Raw genomic sequence first — 16,337 nt, 5'->3', positions numbered from 1 at the left:
AAGTTCTGCGTTTTATAGTTTTGATTCAATATGCAATCAGCATTATTGATATTTTAATTTGCAGCCTAAGAAAGATAATCATTTCTGCAAGGACAAGTGTTCGCAACAATTGCGGAAAGACCTACAATCGGCAGTTTATGACGAGGTGAAAATGGAAAAATGCATTTTCATTGATCTGCCCAAGATCGAAGATTATCAGGGCCATATAATGGGAGACTTAAGTATTCACTTATTATACATGCCCAATATGCCATTTGGCGCGAAAAGTGCTGAAAACTAGAACGGGACTCTAATTGTGGATAAAGAAACTAAATAATTATTGCTTCTTAACGGTTGCTTCGAAACGCTAAAATGAAGTTTAGCTGATGCTTACCCGTTAAACCACATGACTGTTCATCTTGAATATTTCTGTTAAAATGATCTCGTATAAAAATTACGGGACACGTTGGGCCACTGGTACGTCCTTTGGCTTGAGATACAAAGGAATTGGGTTCGAATCCTACTTGATCCATCACGAATTACTCTGGGCACAATAAATAAATCTACGGGGTTCCATTCAATCAAGGTGTGAATGGGTATATGTGGGGGAAAGAAGTTAATGTGTTATTGCTGCAACTTTCGTCTAATGTTAAGTAATGGCCGACTTATGACTCGATGATTGGTGCAGGTGAATGCAAAATTTGACAAAATATTATATAAATTGCATCCTTTATATAAAAAAAAAATCTTAACATTTGCAAACCGAATTCTGACGTTTCGCCCAATTTTAATGCGCATGCATAAAGATGCACAGAAGTAACGATTCATAGTCTTCATATTTCAGGCTGCTCATCTTAAAGTTCCCATTGACGAATGGCAACAACGTCTGCTTGCCAAATACGGTAAAGAGCTAGTATTTCTGGACGCAACATATCGTACCACTAGATACGCTTTACCCTTATTTTTTCTCTGTGTGTACACTAACAGCGGGTACTACATCGTTGCAACAATGGTAGTCGAGAATGAAAATTCCGTATCCTTTGCCGAAGCCTTGGGCAGATTGAAGGAGGCCAACAGCGGTTTTAACCCATCTTCATTCATGATAGACGCTTCTGAGGTCGAACAGAATGCGATAAAAATGACTTTCCCAGGTATAAAAGGATAAATGTGAATTTTTTGTTTGATTTTTAACAACTGCATATTATTAAATATTGCTGATGTATTCATATTCACTAATTAGAACTTTACATGAGCTATCCCCCTTCTTTCTAAAAGGGCTTTTATTAAAATATTAACATGCCTCCACTTTCAATAAAGGCTGGCATACTAGAACTAAACGCCAAGCGTTCCTTTAAAGCTCATCTTTTTTTTGAAAAACATTTTATGAGCTATTGTCATCACCTTGACGTCGGCGTCAGTGTCGGCGTCGGCGTCAGCGTTGGCGTCCGGTTAAGTTTTGTGTTGAGGTCCACTTTTCTCAGAAAGTATCAATGCTATTGCAATCAAACTTGGTACACTTACTTACTATCATGAAGGGACTGGGCAGGCAAAGATAAATAACTCTGGCATGCATTTTGACAGAATTATGTGCCCTTTTTATACTTAGAAAACTGAAAATTTGGTAAAGTTTTGTGTTTAGGTCCACTTTATTCCTAAAGTATCAAAGCTATTGCTTTCATACTTGCAACACTTACTAACTATATCAGGGGACTGTACAGGTAAAGTCATGTTACTCTGAATTATGGGCCCTTTATATTTAGATATTGAAAAATTTAATTAAGTTTTGTGTTTTTGTCTACTTTACTCCTAAAGTATCATAGATATTCCTTTCATACTTGGAATACTCGCAAACTGTCATAAGGGGACAGTACAGGACGAGTTGCATAACTCTGGTTGTCATTTTGGCGGAATTATAGCCCTTTTTTGACTTAGTATCTTTGAATATATGGTCAAATTTTGTGTTCAGATCCACTTTAATTCTAAAGTATCAATGCTATTGCTTTCAAAATTCAAAAACTTTCATGCTATTTATGAGGGTGCTGTACCTGGCAAGTTAAATTTTACCTTGACCTTTCAATGACCCTGACTTTCAAGGTCAAATTATAAAATTTTGCTAAAATTGCCATAACTTATTTATTTATGATTAGATTTTATTGATACTTTGACATAACAACTCTTACCTGACATACCACAATAGACTCCACCCAAACCATCCCCCACGTCCCCCCACCCCAGAATCCCCCCCCAAAGAAAATATTGTTTTTTCTTTTTTTAAAGATCATCTAATAAACGACTACACCCTCACACTATACTCCCCCAACCGCCACCCATTTTTTCTAAACATGGTTAAATACTAAAATATTGTTTTATTATTTTATGTTTAAAATACCGTCCAATCATCCCACCCAAGAATTCCCCCCCCATTATTTTTTTATTATTTTTTTGCATTTTTTTCTTTTTTTTTGAATATAATGTATTAAATGACCACACACCAACACTATACATACCTCTTCACCCCACCCCTCCCTCCTTTGTGAAGTATTGAGCTAGGTCCCTTCACCTTTAAAAGAAAAATAGATTAGCGGTCTTCACCCGCAAGGCGTTGCTCTTGTTAATTTCGATATGGTAACCTGTTAGTACAATCGATATTCCTTACTTGAAATTATGTCATCCTCTGCGTATAACATAATTTCAATCATCAATCGATCATAGAATTGTGAAACCATAACATAAGCCTAACATATATTTTTCATTCTAAAGTTGAGGATGAAAACACTTATTACGGTAAAATAAGTAACTTAAGTCCTCGTATTTATTACATCCTAGTGCATGTGTAGGGTTAAGTAGTTATTTTTTATATTTATTTATTTTCAGACGCCAACACTTTCATTTGTGACTTCCACAGAAAACAGGCTTGGGTGCGTTGGACAAATTCTACGAAAAATGGCGTAACTGATTGCAAAGACACTGTCCTGTCGATACTTAATGTACGTAAAATAGAAACTGTAACTGTTTCTACAAAATTTGATTATTTCTTTATAAAATAATTGACCACTGTCCAGACGTCTCCGGTATCACAGATGTGTCAGTCCATGAAAAGTAGTTTCCCATTTCCCTTTCTGTCAAACTGAAAATCAACAATTCAATATTAATAGACGTTCATTCACTTGTACGGAACACGTTTATTAGTTTCAAATTTGATGTGTGCAACACTAGGTTCTTATCCCGTTTATTCAAGTTTTCTTAACATGAAACTAATGAGTAAATGCTATTGCATGGAAATTCTCATGTTTCGTGGTCCAATGGATTTAACTTATGTCTGTTGCTTTTGATCCTGAGTATATGGATATTGTTCATTCAACAGGGTCTTGCTGAAGCCATTACCGAAGAGGAGTTTAACCAAAGATTTTGGGACATAACGGAAAGTGAAATCTGGAATTCTAATCCCAACTTGAAACAATACATAGAACGACAGTGGCTACCAAAGTACCAGGTATATTTTATTTTCGGTTATGTCGGTATTAAATATAGTTAAGAATTTCATATGATAGTATAGTTGATTGGTCGAGAATAGATTTGAGTATGTTTTATTAAAACAACTTGAAGGCACATCTGGTAGTTTTTCCATTTTTATACATTATAGACAAAGAACGAAAAAAAAACTTAACATTCAATTTGTATGAAACTTTGCAATATTAAAGAGAATTATTAATTTATAATTGAAACAAATTCATGAAATAAAAGATGGTGGTAGCGGGCCTACTTTTACTTCTTTTTATTGAGTGATCTGCCCCTAAAATAGTGAGTTGTTTACTTAGGGGTGTAATTTGGTGTCAGTCTGCCCGTCAGTTATATAGCGTGTAGTTTTTGAACCGTCCGCATGTTCGCATTTCATGTAGTCTTTTCCTTATGTCTTTTCATGCATGGAATTATTTGTTTAAAATAGTTTATATAAATGTGTAGCAAAGGCATATGACGTATTCCGATCAAGACAATAACTCTCTATATAAGGCCAACGTCAAACTAGGACGTTCAAGATAGTGCAATAATGGATGTGTCCTGTCCTGTCCATGTCTTATATGAATTTATTTTGATAAAGCTAGGCAAATATGTAAAGAACGCTACGATTGTTCCTTCGTAGCTGAGTGCATAAGGTTCCGGGTTCGATCCTGTGTCGAGGCACATATATGCCAGTCATGTTTCAGCTGAATACTTACTGACAAATGAAGGCTTAGCCCGGCATTTTTCCATGTCGCGCCCTTAGATTCGATTTGCATGGGTCCTTTATTTCTATGTATCATTATATGAATGAATTGCCTTTTTTGCATTATGTAATTGGTTTCTTCAGACTTGGGTGGGCATTCCGTGGAAACTGGTTGATCCTGGTGATAAACACAAACAACGGCGTTGAGTCACAGAACAAAGTGTTCAAATACGAGTATCTTGTCGCACACAAGGAATCGACTGTAACATGACTGATGCAGTGTCTTATTGAAGAATTCTTCGTTGATCATTACAGAAAGTAAGTTTATATAGATAATGTTTATGTGAAAACAATTAATACATTCAGTTTGATTTAGCATGCTTTCTGCATCTACATGTACTATTTTATTTTGTTGGAAAGGTCAGGTGACAAGTTCTGTACCATGGTGTAACGTAATAGCCAAGTAGTTGATAAAGTGATATACACAAGTACCAAAAAAAATACAAATTTAAAGTCGACCATCAAGTTTTGAACAAAACGGAAAAAATAAAACTACCCGCTATTATGCAAATGTTTTCTGCTTTACATGTCAGTAAGTAATGGACAGAGTTTTGATAAAATGCTTAATCTTAAATTTAGACTATATTTTTTTACTGGGATCAGGTAAATTTGACATGTTTGTCACTCATAATGCTCTTAAATTATTTTAATTGAATACGTAAAAAACAGAGGCACTGATTTTCCATTACCTACAAGAAACAGAAAGAGAATTCATGATAAGGAGAAAGATAACATTTTGCGGCTTTTTCAAAAAATGATGGTCGAAGGGAATTTCTTATTTGAACTATTTTGGGTATAATACGTCACGTGAGTAACCATATTGTTGTTAAGGTATACCATGTTTACATACCTGTTAAAAATACTTGTACAAATGTATCCCCAGTATTTTAAAAGATATCTTTATTTTTATGATTTCGCATTTACCGAAAATTGCAAATATCGACCTAAGCTACCTTAATACAGCATATACTTCAAGGTCTAAAGTTAGTTGAAAGTGAATTGTAGTACCGTTAAACGTTCATACATCAAAGCATAATTAAAGGGACTTTTTGAAATACACAATATCGTCCAATGTTTTCTGAAGGACCGAATTTGCGGCAAAAGGAACTTGTCCCGCAACATAATTATTACGCCCATGGTATTTTATGTTAACATAAGTTTTGTAAATTTGACAATATTTGTGGTGTTGCTGTGCATATAAAAGAAATATTTCTTAGTATAATGACGAATTGCTTTGTTACTCCATCTAGTTTTGGTTAATTTAGCAAATAACACGTATAAGCGTTTGTTCAAAACCATAATTTGCTTATAAATGAATTATAAAACCTTTACTTTGAAGGTACCTCACAGCAAACATTACAATGTCTCGTGGATGGAGGAAAGCAGCTGAGCACGTGCCTGTCTTCCTATATCATAGACCGTTTCAGCTGGTGTAGCATATGAAGGATGTTGAGACTAAAGCGTTATCAATCACAGCTGATAATATCACGCGTCTTGACGACATATCATTCATTGTCAGATCAGGTGCGAAAGTATACCCGATTTGTCTCGGAACGGAAGCGACAATGCCATCATGTGAGTGCAGACCCTTCCGGAAGACCAATGTGTCCTGTAAGCATTTTGCAGCAATATTTCGTCATTTTGATGACGTGTCTTTTTCTTTGCTGTGCGATATCTACACTGCAAACCCTATTTTCAACCTGGACGGTGACCTCTTCAACAAATCTGATAACACTATTCCGTGTTTCCTAAATGAAGATAACTCCATGGAAGCAGTAGGAGAGGTAGAACAAACTGATGATAAGCTACACTGCGAACCTCCATCCTCTTCGCTATTAACAGGAATAAAGGCAAGTTCAAAAAAAGTTCGAGAACTGCTAAGCAAAATTCACAATCTCAGTTTCCTGATCCAGTCAAAAGAATGTCTTGAGGGTGTAAGGGAAACATTGAGTAGCGTAGTGGAACAGATGACAGAAGCATGCCCAAAGAGTGGTGGACTTTTGTTGGATAAAACTGAAAGTAATAGGACTGGTATGACTGAACTTCCGAAGCGCAAAAAACGCAAACAGGGTGTCGCCAAGACAGGTACGATCATGTTGACCATGTAGAACAAACATTTGCTCTTTTATGCATAGTTTAACAAAATTAGTGTTACCGTCTCTTTACATATGCGGGCTTATCAAATGTCAACAGTCACTCCACAAACACAACTCTATTTCTGTATTGAGCAAATATGCACTACATCAAAAGTTAAATTATTATATTATTCGTTTATATATATACAGTTTTCTCGATGAAACATGCATATTTTCCAAATTCATTTCAGAAACGTCGTTTGTCGATGATGAAAGTTTAAAGGAGAACCCGTCCGAATATGCTATACCAGGTATGCTCCGAAAAGTGAAATATAATCAAGAGCTAATTTTCATCTATCGAATGTTTTGAATTAAAGGAAGAAAACATTACAGGATTAAAATTCAGAAGACGCTTACACCAGTTTAAATTAAGTAGGGAATGTGCCGAGGTATTCTGATCTGTCTTATGTTATGCAATTTCAAAAATATAACATTTCACTTTCCTGGGCACTAGTCTATGTTAAACTATTGAATCAAAAGATATTTTGTTCTTCGATGAAAAATATTAGCTCCCGGGGCAGAGCTATGAATTGTTGCGTATTCTTGATACACGATTTGCACTCAGATCATGTTAGTAACCAATATACTATATGATAACATTAGTAAAAGGTATTTATATTTCTGTGTCTGTTTATGAAATTAGAAAATTGCGCCAATATTTAAATAAATAAGCTGTTTACATAAAATTGAACTTAAACCATTTGTAAGTTCAATTTATTTAAAATGTAAATATTACGCATATATTTGATATTTTTGTTTTGTATGGTTGTTTGAAAAACACCAGAAATGTTATAACGAGAAGCCCTTCGGGATTCACGTACTTTTAACAGCCTTATAAATGTTTTCATACAATCTTTAACACAAAATTTCAAATATATTTCTTTACTTTAAAAGAATTTTTTAATTATGTTTACAGCTAAAAAGAGAGGTAAACGAGCGAAACTGTCTTTGAGTACTGGAGGAAAGAAAAGGCCGGCGACTGAAATCACAGAGAAAGGTATTGCTTATGAGTTCAATATAAGCCTACTATACATGATCATATACACATTTTGTTATTTAATTTGACGAACTTTTCTTACTTATTGAATTTAAGAAGCTGCTACAATACTTATGCGTCTCTAAAATTGTCAGAAAAAGTACCTTAAAATTACACAGAAAAGAGCCAGTGTTTTAATGTAAACAAACATCCAAGGACTCCATTAACTAAACTATACCAAAATTAAGTAAAATAATGCAGTATATGAACTATCGACTCGCGGAGCTGAAATGCTGCCATTTATTTTGATTTATGGTATATTCCATTTGAACTTGAAGTAAAGGAGTCAAGGTTTAGGTCGCATTATTTTTCGAGTACCCCGCGTAATGGCCATATAATTTCCGGAACTTAAGTATGTGAACCTTATTAGTTTGGTATTGATTTGGTAAGCAAGACACAATTAAAGCAATAACAAATATTCCAATATGTTAACTTTAAAGAGAAAACGACCCCACATTCTATCTGAGTCTGCCGTTATTGATTTGACACGCAGAAAAGGGTGAAATGATGTCGTTGTTTAACAAGTTTGGAAAATGCGATCAGACTCAAAAATACGCCTCAAAATTAACTGTGAATTGAAAGTACATACTTTTCCGTTATTTATAATGCTTTCATTAATTTGTTTCAGAGTCAGGAAAATGTGAAAGGGACAGAACAGGCAAAAAAGTGAAATGGGATGATAACTTTAAGAATGAAAACGAATTTAACTTTGATATCGACTCTCAGAAAGGTACGTTCATTTAATGTCCTTACATATTCCGTATCCATAACCTCTGTCTCTTTCTTTCTCCCTCTCTCTCTCTTCGAGGTTGCTTCAATCTAGAATAAGTCTCGAGAGCGACTGTTGTATTTCGAACTTGTTTCAAAATGTAAAAAAAATAAATTCTTACAAATATAAGGTCAATGTTTTACAAACGCCGATGCTTTATTTTTTCAGCCAAGAACGCGGTAGAAAAAATATGGGCTTTGCCAGATGGCACTGACTACATAGCGGGAAATGTCCATAACGTAAACATAACATACAATGACATTCGATCGTTGGATATGGGTGAATGGCTGACAGATCAGGTAGTTTGGTTGTACCATTTAATATATTTGTGAATAAGAGGCTAACCACATATTATGATCGGGCATGTTCATAGCCATAACGAGAATGAGTCCCGTACTTCAAAAGGAAGTATTTTTGTACTTACAAAACTGCCATAGTGGTTTTTAGCTCTGCTGTTTTCGGAGAAAACCCGAGGTATTGTCATAGCCAGCTCGTCGTGTCGTCCGCGTCGTGCTAAAACCTTACCATTTTGTTAAGGATTTGAACATTGGCTCTAAAATCAAAGTGCTTTAACCTTCAACTTTGAAACTTCATATGTAGCTGCATCTTGATGCGTTCTACATGCCACACCCATTTTTGTATCACTAGGTCAAAGATTAAGGTCACTGTTACATCTTTAAAAAAAATCTAACAAGCTTTCTTTTATTCAAAACTGCAACCGCAGCCGAGCGTCGCACCCGTTATGCAGTGCTCTTATTTTTTTATGCTGTAAAGACTATTGGTACAAGGGTTTTATTAACATTACACTGCAAGTACTGTATATGGTGTTTTTATCAATATTATAACACATTGCTGACTATCCTCTTTAATGTCTAACAAACAATGAAGATAATCATGGCATAACTTTCCAGGTCATAGACGGTTATTTGGCCCATCTAACCCAAGCTGCGATCGACAAGGGTCAAATAAAGATCAACTTGTTCAACTATGACTAGCATCATGAATGATTCCCATAAGCCGAAAAATAATAATGTAAATATATCTTTCGATATAGCGAACTAACATAAATAAAGTTAATTAATTCGTAATACAGTGCAAAAAGATACGTTATTGTTACTTTGGATGAAATCAACATTTTTTTCGCTTTCTCTGTATAGTGTGTATATGTTATAATGCTCGTGGAATTTTGCCAGAAATTCCATATTTACTTACAACAATTTTAATTGTATTAACGCATCTGTTTATTTTCGCAGTGTTTCCGGAGGCTTACAGTGTTTGAACTGTCCGTCTGTCATTTCGCCAGTCAGTCCGTCCGAAAACTTTAACATTGGTCTTAATTTCCTTATAAGTCATACTTGGATAATATGGCCTTGGGGCAAGATCTTTTCGATGACACATAATTAATGACCTTGAACCCAGGATGACATTGACTTTGAAGGTACAATCTTTTTTTAAACTCTTAACACGGGCCATATCTTTCTAACAGGTTAATTGATTTACTTTATATTTTAACACAACACCCCTTGAGACAAGATCTTTTCGATAAAATTAATTTTATGACATTGACTGTAGGATGACATTGACTATGCAAATCTCCTATTTTAACTATAATATTTGTAATATCTTTCTTACAGGTAAATGGATTTACTTTTAATTTTCATTTTTGGCACGACACCATCTTTCTTCAACGAGCCATCTTTATATGGCTGATGCATATATTGATTTTAATTTGATTTCTGGACGAAATTGACCTTGAAAATCTAATTATCCAGTTTTCAGATGTTGTTCATAATTAATTGTACCATGAATTTTTGTTTTAAACAAATGCATTTATTTAATTTTGGACACAACACCTCTCAGGACTATAAATGCTACATTTCTGCTGACTTTTTTCAACTTTGATCAATAGTTACCTTCACATCTGGTGCTAAATGCAATGTCAAATGACCCTTCGGAGGCATTGTCATTTTAAAGTGACGGCTCTTGTTTTTACTTTTTTATTTATCAATTCACAGTACAGAGTTTATGAATACGACATGATTGTTGGAGCTTACTTCCAAAGGGGTAACCACTGGAATCTCTTGGTTAGTATGCTGCTATTGTTCGAATCTAAATATCAATGTCAATGACAAAATTATGATGCATGAAAAACGCTATTTTAGTGTGTTGCAATTAATGAACAATTAGGCATGCTTTGAGTTCAGATGAGTACTGATATAATCACGAGGGTCGCTATACTTGAGTGATTTATTTTATACAGCATCCACAACGACAAAAAACATGACAAAATATTCTAGGAAATTCATGGAAGTTGAACTGCATTCAGCCGAGCAAACATTTTGTTCACATCATTTGGTATTTATATGGCATTATATCGTCCAGGTACTTTTATTACAAGCCAACGTCTAACTCGTGGAATTAAACACAGGTCAACATGTGGGCCATTTCTGTAGACTTGCTAACACAAACTTAAATTACAACCTGCTTACGGCAAGATTACCTGTAAAAAAAAACTAGTTTGTATTTTACAAACACGCTTACATTTATACCCCCACAGACTCTGTTGGGGGGCTATAAAAGAATATGTTTATCCCGTCCGTCCCTATCCCAGCACGTCCCGTCCGTACGTCCCGATTTGTTGTCCGTACGTCCCGTCCGGACGACCAGATTTTGTTTCCACGAATGACTTTTTAATTATTAAACAACCTTCAAAGGTCATAAGTAGATACACCTCAATGAGTTTTGCGCGTCGACTCTCTTTCCGGACAGTAGGTCAAATGTCAAATTTACTTTGTCAGTTCTTCCTGATTTTTTGTCCGCACGTCCCGATTTTATTTTCATGAATAAGTTTTGAACCCATAAACATACAACCTTCAAAGTTCATATGTAGATATACCTCAATGAATTTTAAACGACAACTATCTTTCGGGTCATTAGTTCAAAGGTCAATGTCACTGTGACCTCTAGATAGACAACTTTAACATTTGCCCCAGAATGGAATTGCTTCGACCTACAAATATCAAACTTCATATGTAGATGCACCTTGGTGATCTTTACATGACTTGTCAGACCCTCTTTCGGGCCCCTAGGTGAAAGGTCAAAGTCAATGTGATATGTTATAGCAAACTGTATTATTGACTATATAAGAAAAGTGCTTCCATCTACAACCTTCAGAATTCATACGTTGATGCTCTGCTATTAGTCTAACATACCACATCACTTTTATGCCCCCAGAACATAGGTTCTGGAGGCATATTAACATCGCACCGTCCGTCAGTCATTCCGTCTGTCCGGATTAGTTTTCGCTCAATAATTCAAGCAATTTTCATCCGATCTTTACCAAACTTGGTCAAAAGTTGTATCTAGACATTATCTAGGTCAAGTTTGAATATGGGTTATGCCGGGTCAAAAACTAGGTCACGGGGTCATTTATTGCATTTAAATAACTTCTATGAAAGCGTTTATAGGGGGCACAGGTCATCCTATGGCGACAGCACTTGTTCAGGTCACTATGTCAAAGGTCAAGGTCACTTGGACCTCTAATGGGAAACTTCAAGAGATTCCATTTAAAATCTTCAGTTTTCATATATGTATAACCACCTCAATAATTTCTACATATCAAACTACATTTTGGTCACTAGGTTAAAGTCACTGTGTTCTCTCATTAAACATACATTAACATAGACTCTTGATTACCGGTAATGTGCTGCCACTAACAACCTTCATATTTAGATGCATATCAATGAATTTTTAGCTCCACAAACTCGCAGATCTCAAGGTAAAGGTCACTGCGTCAGCTTCAACGTTGGCTATATTATGACAGTTTTTCAAACTACAAACATCAAACTTAATGTGTAGTTATAACTTAGTGAGTTTCGAGAATAGACAGTGTACATTTATTCCAATTGGAAATCACTTTACTTTTATATATCAACTGTTAAATTAAGGTTTGTGGTGGGGGGAATGAATCACTGTTAGTGATAGCTCTAGTTTATTTTTACAGGTTATTGAGCCGTAAAGAAAGTAGTGTACTTTTATAACTCATTGGGAGAAACAGCCTTCCAACAAAGACAAATGTTACAAAACTGGAAGTAAGTTGAATAATGTACTGAAGTGAACAGCATCAACTAATAACATAAACTACATTTTATCAAATCATTTTTTCCGTTTTTGTTCTCGCGTGAAAATTAAACAATTCTGTTTTTTATGTAAATGTGCAAACATTTTGGTCGTTTAATTGCATGTTGTCATTCTTTCTTCAGAAAATTTCTCGGACGAACCTTGAATAACAACACAAACTGGAGGCTGGAAGTTCCAGTTCATTCAAAACAAACTGATGGTTTCAACTGTGGCATTTACATAGTGATGGTATGACATCAATCGCTGTAATATATGTTTCTTTAAAATGTTATAAAATTGTGTAAATGGCAAACCTTATTTCAAATTGACGACATAATGTCGATTTCAAGATAACAAGGATTATACTAACAGTTTAAACCTTAGGTGTTTTTCGTAGGAGCTTTTTTTGACGAAAAATATGTGAAATTTTAATTAATACTATACATCAAAATTTCAGGAACATGTACACAGTATAAACCACTGTCATAAAATAAAATCATAACCGGCCTTTGCTTAAATGCGTTACTATTATTCAGACACGTACTAATTTCAGTTCGCAGAAAACCATATTTTGGGGTTGCCATGTATCTTTGAAAAGAAGGACGTACTCAACAAAAGAAAATAGATTGCAGCCACTCTTCTTTTATATGAAGGTATCGATACATTTGAATGTTACAAGTGAATTTTTAGTGGAAAGTTCAACACTTAAGACTATATAATGAATGCTTTTGTATCAAACAAATTCCACATAATTAGTGTAAGGCAAGTGTAGGTATAAGTACAAGCCATCATGTATTAACGGACCCTTTACAGTTTATTTTTTTCATTTTTTTCAATCGCCTTATTTGTCTATCATAAATGTATGTCATTATAGAATTTTCGGGATAATATGTTAAATTGTTTGTATTATAATATTTCACATGACCTACATGTATCATGTATTATATTCAGTGAATGTTAAAGAGTGCTGTTTTTCATGTGGTTGGAAACCAGAAGGGGAGGAAAAGTTGGTAAGAATTTTATAATTTTAAAATCATTTCATTCTTAGATTGTAAAGTAGAAAAAAATTCATCATTTTGCTATTTGATTTGCTCTCTCACCGTGTGAACAATTAACAGATTCTATTGATCTTTAATAGATTTTTGAGTTACGAATATATCACTGTATGTTTTTAAAGAGGAAACTTGGTAATCCGGTATAACAATAGAAAATTGTACAATAGTTTACCGTTATACGCATGGAAATACATTCAGGCAAATATCTAGGTCAAGTTGCAGCTTAAACAAATTTACATGTCCGAAAATACTCAAATGGGTATTAATGACTTTATATGCCGGTCAATGTTATATTTTATGACGAAAACACTGGCAAAGGAAAACTGTACATAAAGTGCCAAATTTATTGATATGTTTGAAATAAAACCGTTCAATAAGTTAATGATGTCTGAATTTAGAAAAAAAGAACGAATAAGGTTATTTGAATACCATTAATTGATTTATTGTTTTCCATTGTACCGTACATATAATTATTATGATATATTTTAGATGCGTTGTGGGATGTGCGAGTGCTACTTCCACAAGAAGCCGCACTGTGTAGGGGAAGCTCTACATAGTGCAGGATCGGACACTTTCATTTGCAAACGATTCGAATATAATGTGGAATAATGCCTACGTGTAGGACTTTAAAATGTGCGGGATATGTTAGTCTAAGATAGACGACATTGGATGTATTACTTTCCTTTCTTTGTCTACATGAGACACTGCTAGTCAAAACATCTAGTCGATTTATTTAATATTGACAAATTGTCATATTGTTACTTACTATGAATAGTTGCATGAGTCCATGTGGACGAGCAAATTGGTGTCTTTCAGAAGTTTTGAATGTCATACGGGATAAATTAAAGTTAACAACTCCCACCTCCGTTATATTTTATTGGTCGATGCTAAGTATGAACAATTTAAATAGTCCATGTCGGCATTTCCATATATGATGAAACGCAAATATATGAAGTGTTGTTTGCAGATGTATTATTTCTGACTATATTGGAAATAACGTAATTTTCAAAAATAAATATCAAACACTCGTTTTTAAATAAAATATTCTGTGTTTCCGCTTGAACCGATCACTCAATCCCAATTGCGTATTCTGTATTGTTATATGTTATGCATTCATGTATGCCTCAAAGGGTCTCCCTGTTGGGTTAATTTTGTAAATATATGTTTCTTGACCAAACTCTGTTTAACTGGCCACTGAATAAAAACAATCTTGTATGTATTACTACGCTTTTTGAAACCAGTATAAAGGGCGATATAATTTTTGAATGTTTTTACTGATCTTCATTTTTTTTATCGGGCATTACTCATGATCTGACAGACTATCGCAAACACATTCATATGGGTAGATTTCACATATAATTTACAAATGTAGCATAACCTCCTTCCAAGTTGGTGTATGGGGGAGTTATATAGGACTTACTATGTCTAGTTATTCTGTCTGTGTTAAACTTAACTTAAGTAGAATGTAACATTTGAATTTGATAGTATTTTTAATATTTAAATTGAGTCGCATTTATAAAATAACAAGACTGGCTAAAAACCAGATATAAATGACTGAGCATGGTAGGAGTATGCTCTTCTGTGGTTGCATGTGTTATTCCACTCTAATTTGGAGTCATATATTATAATAATTGGATACACACACCATTGTGATAAATGACGAGAGAAGCAGATTTTATTTAAGTTTTATTTTGCATATAAGTGCATATATTATAAGCACAGATTATTAATGCAAGCCATAAATGTCTAGTCAACTTTGCTTATATATAGATGTTTTACCGGTATGTGTTTAACATATATGTGCTGTGTTCTATATATTTGATGATGTTTCAGTGATAAAGATAATCAAATAATAAGTTTTGATTCCATACATTGCTTTGAAAAAAAAAATAAGATTACAAAAAAACATATTTGATTGCTCTTGAAATAATGGTGTATTTAAACAGAGACTCAAGGCTGGTTTTACAAATAAGGAACATAAAAATATACTTCTATTGTTAAAGTGTAATTGCTTATACCCAAATTGTTGCATAATGACCGAATCAATCGATGAAAAAAGTTATGTTTTGATATTCTTATTTTATTAATTTGTTGTATAGTTTGAGCATTATGAATGTATATTGTTTTGTTTCCAACAGATAGTTCGGAACAATTAGCTAAATCAACTTTTTTTAAATGCTTTATTTTACTTTCTGTTATATATATAATTATATAGTGTTGGCCTTAATTCTTATTTTATTCCAAAAAGGACGTCTTTAATAAGGCGTTAACAGGAGAGAGAGAGTATATAGATATTTTATTGTAAAAGTTTAAGCCTAATGCCTGTCTATTGTTTTATTTTGGATAGATAGTTCGGAACATGGCCCTTATAATCTATATTCTGAATGGTTTCAATTACTTTTGGTGTTGTATATAATTGCACAGTGATTGCCTTAATACTTTCCTTTGTGCCAAAAAGGAAGTTTTTAGTAAGGCGTTTACAGTAGTTCATATGTATGGCAGTGTTATAATGTAAGCCTACTGACCGTCTATATTTGGTTTCGTATAAATAGTTTGGAACAAGGTATTAATAAACTATATTTTAAATGGTTTATATTAATTTCTATGTTGTAAATAATTTTATAGTTTTTGCCTTAATACTTTATTGTTTTAAATAGGAAGTCTATAAGGCGCTTACAGTAGCATATAAATATGGTGTTTTTATGAAAAGCAAAAAACACGTACTTCATTTTAGCTGTAAATGTTATGATTTAATGTGACTTGTTTTGTAAAAAAAGCCTTAAGAAATATTAATTTATTTGCAAAGTATCAGTTCTTCATGCATCTTACAATATATTGTATCTGACAAGGTCTAGTTACTTTTCAATTAAATCTCAGGTAATGATTTATTACAAAAACATAATGCATCTCTTTACAGAAAACAAAAATACCATTTGGAGTTTGTATTTACAGTATCGTAGAATAATTTGTTTCTGTTTTT

The 16,337-nt window shown here is 33.8% G+C and overlaps 1 protein-coding gene across 1 annotated transcript in view; it reads left to right on the top strand.

Annotated features, from left to right (window-relative positions):
* Positions 1 to 5,808: 5,808 nt before the first annotated feature.
* Positions 5,809 to 16,337, top strand: part of LOC127840470 (DNA ligase 1-like) — a 37,540-nt gene continuing 27,011 nt past the window's right edge. The window contains exons 1-4 of the mRNA XM_052368888.1: positions 5,809 to 6,328; positions 6,570 to 6,629; positions 7,295 to 7,375; positions 8,043 to 8,144. Of these exons, the coding sequence (XP_052224848.1) occupies positions 5,809 to 6,328; positions 6,570 to 6,629; positions 7,295 to 7,375; positions 8,043 to 8,144 (763 nt within the window). The remainder of the gene's footprint in view (positions 6,329 to 6,569; positions 6,630 to 7,294; positions 7,376 to 8,042; positions 8,145 to 16,337) is intronic.

This window comes from Dreissena polymorpha, chromosome 8, assembly GCF_020536995.1.
Source record: "Dreissena polymorpha isolate Duluth1 chromosome 8, UMN_Dpol_1.0, whole genome shotgun sequence".
NCBI classification, from domain to species: Eukaryota; Metazoa; Mollusca; class Bivalvia; order Myida; family Dreissenidae; genus Dreissena; species Dreissena polymorpha.
The sequence above is the reverse complement of the archived record's forward strand: the minus strand, read 5'-3'. Positions and strand labels throughout refer to the sequence as shown.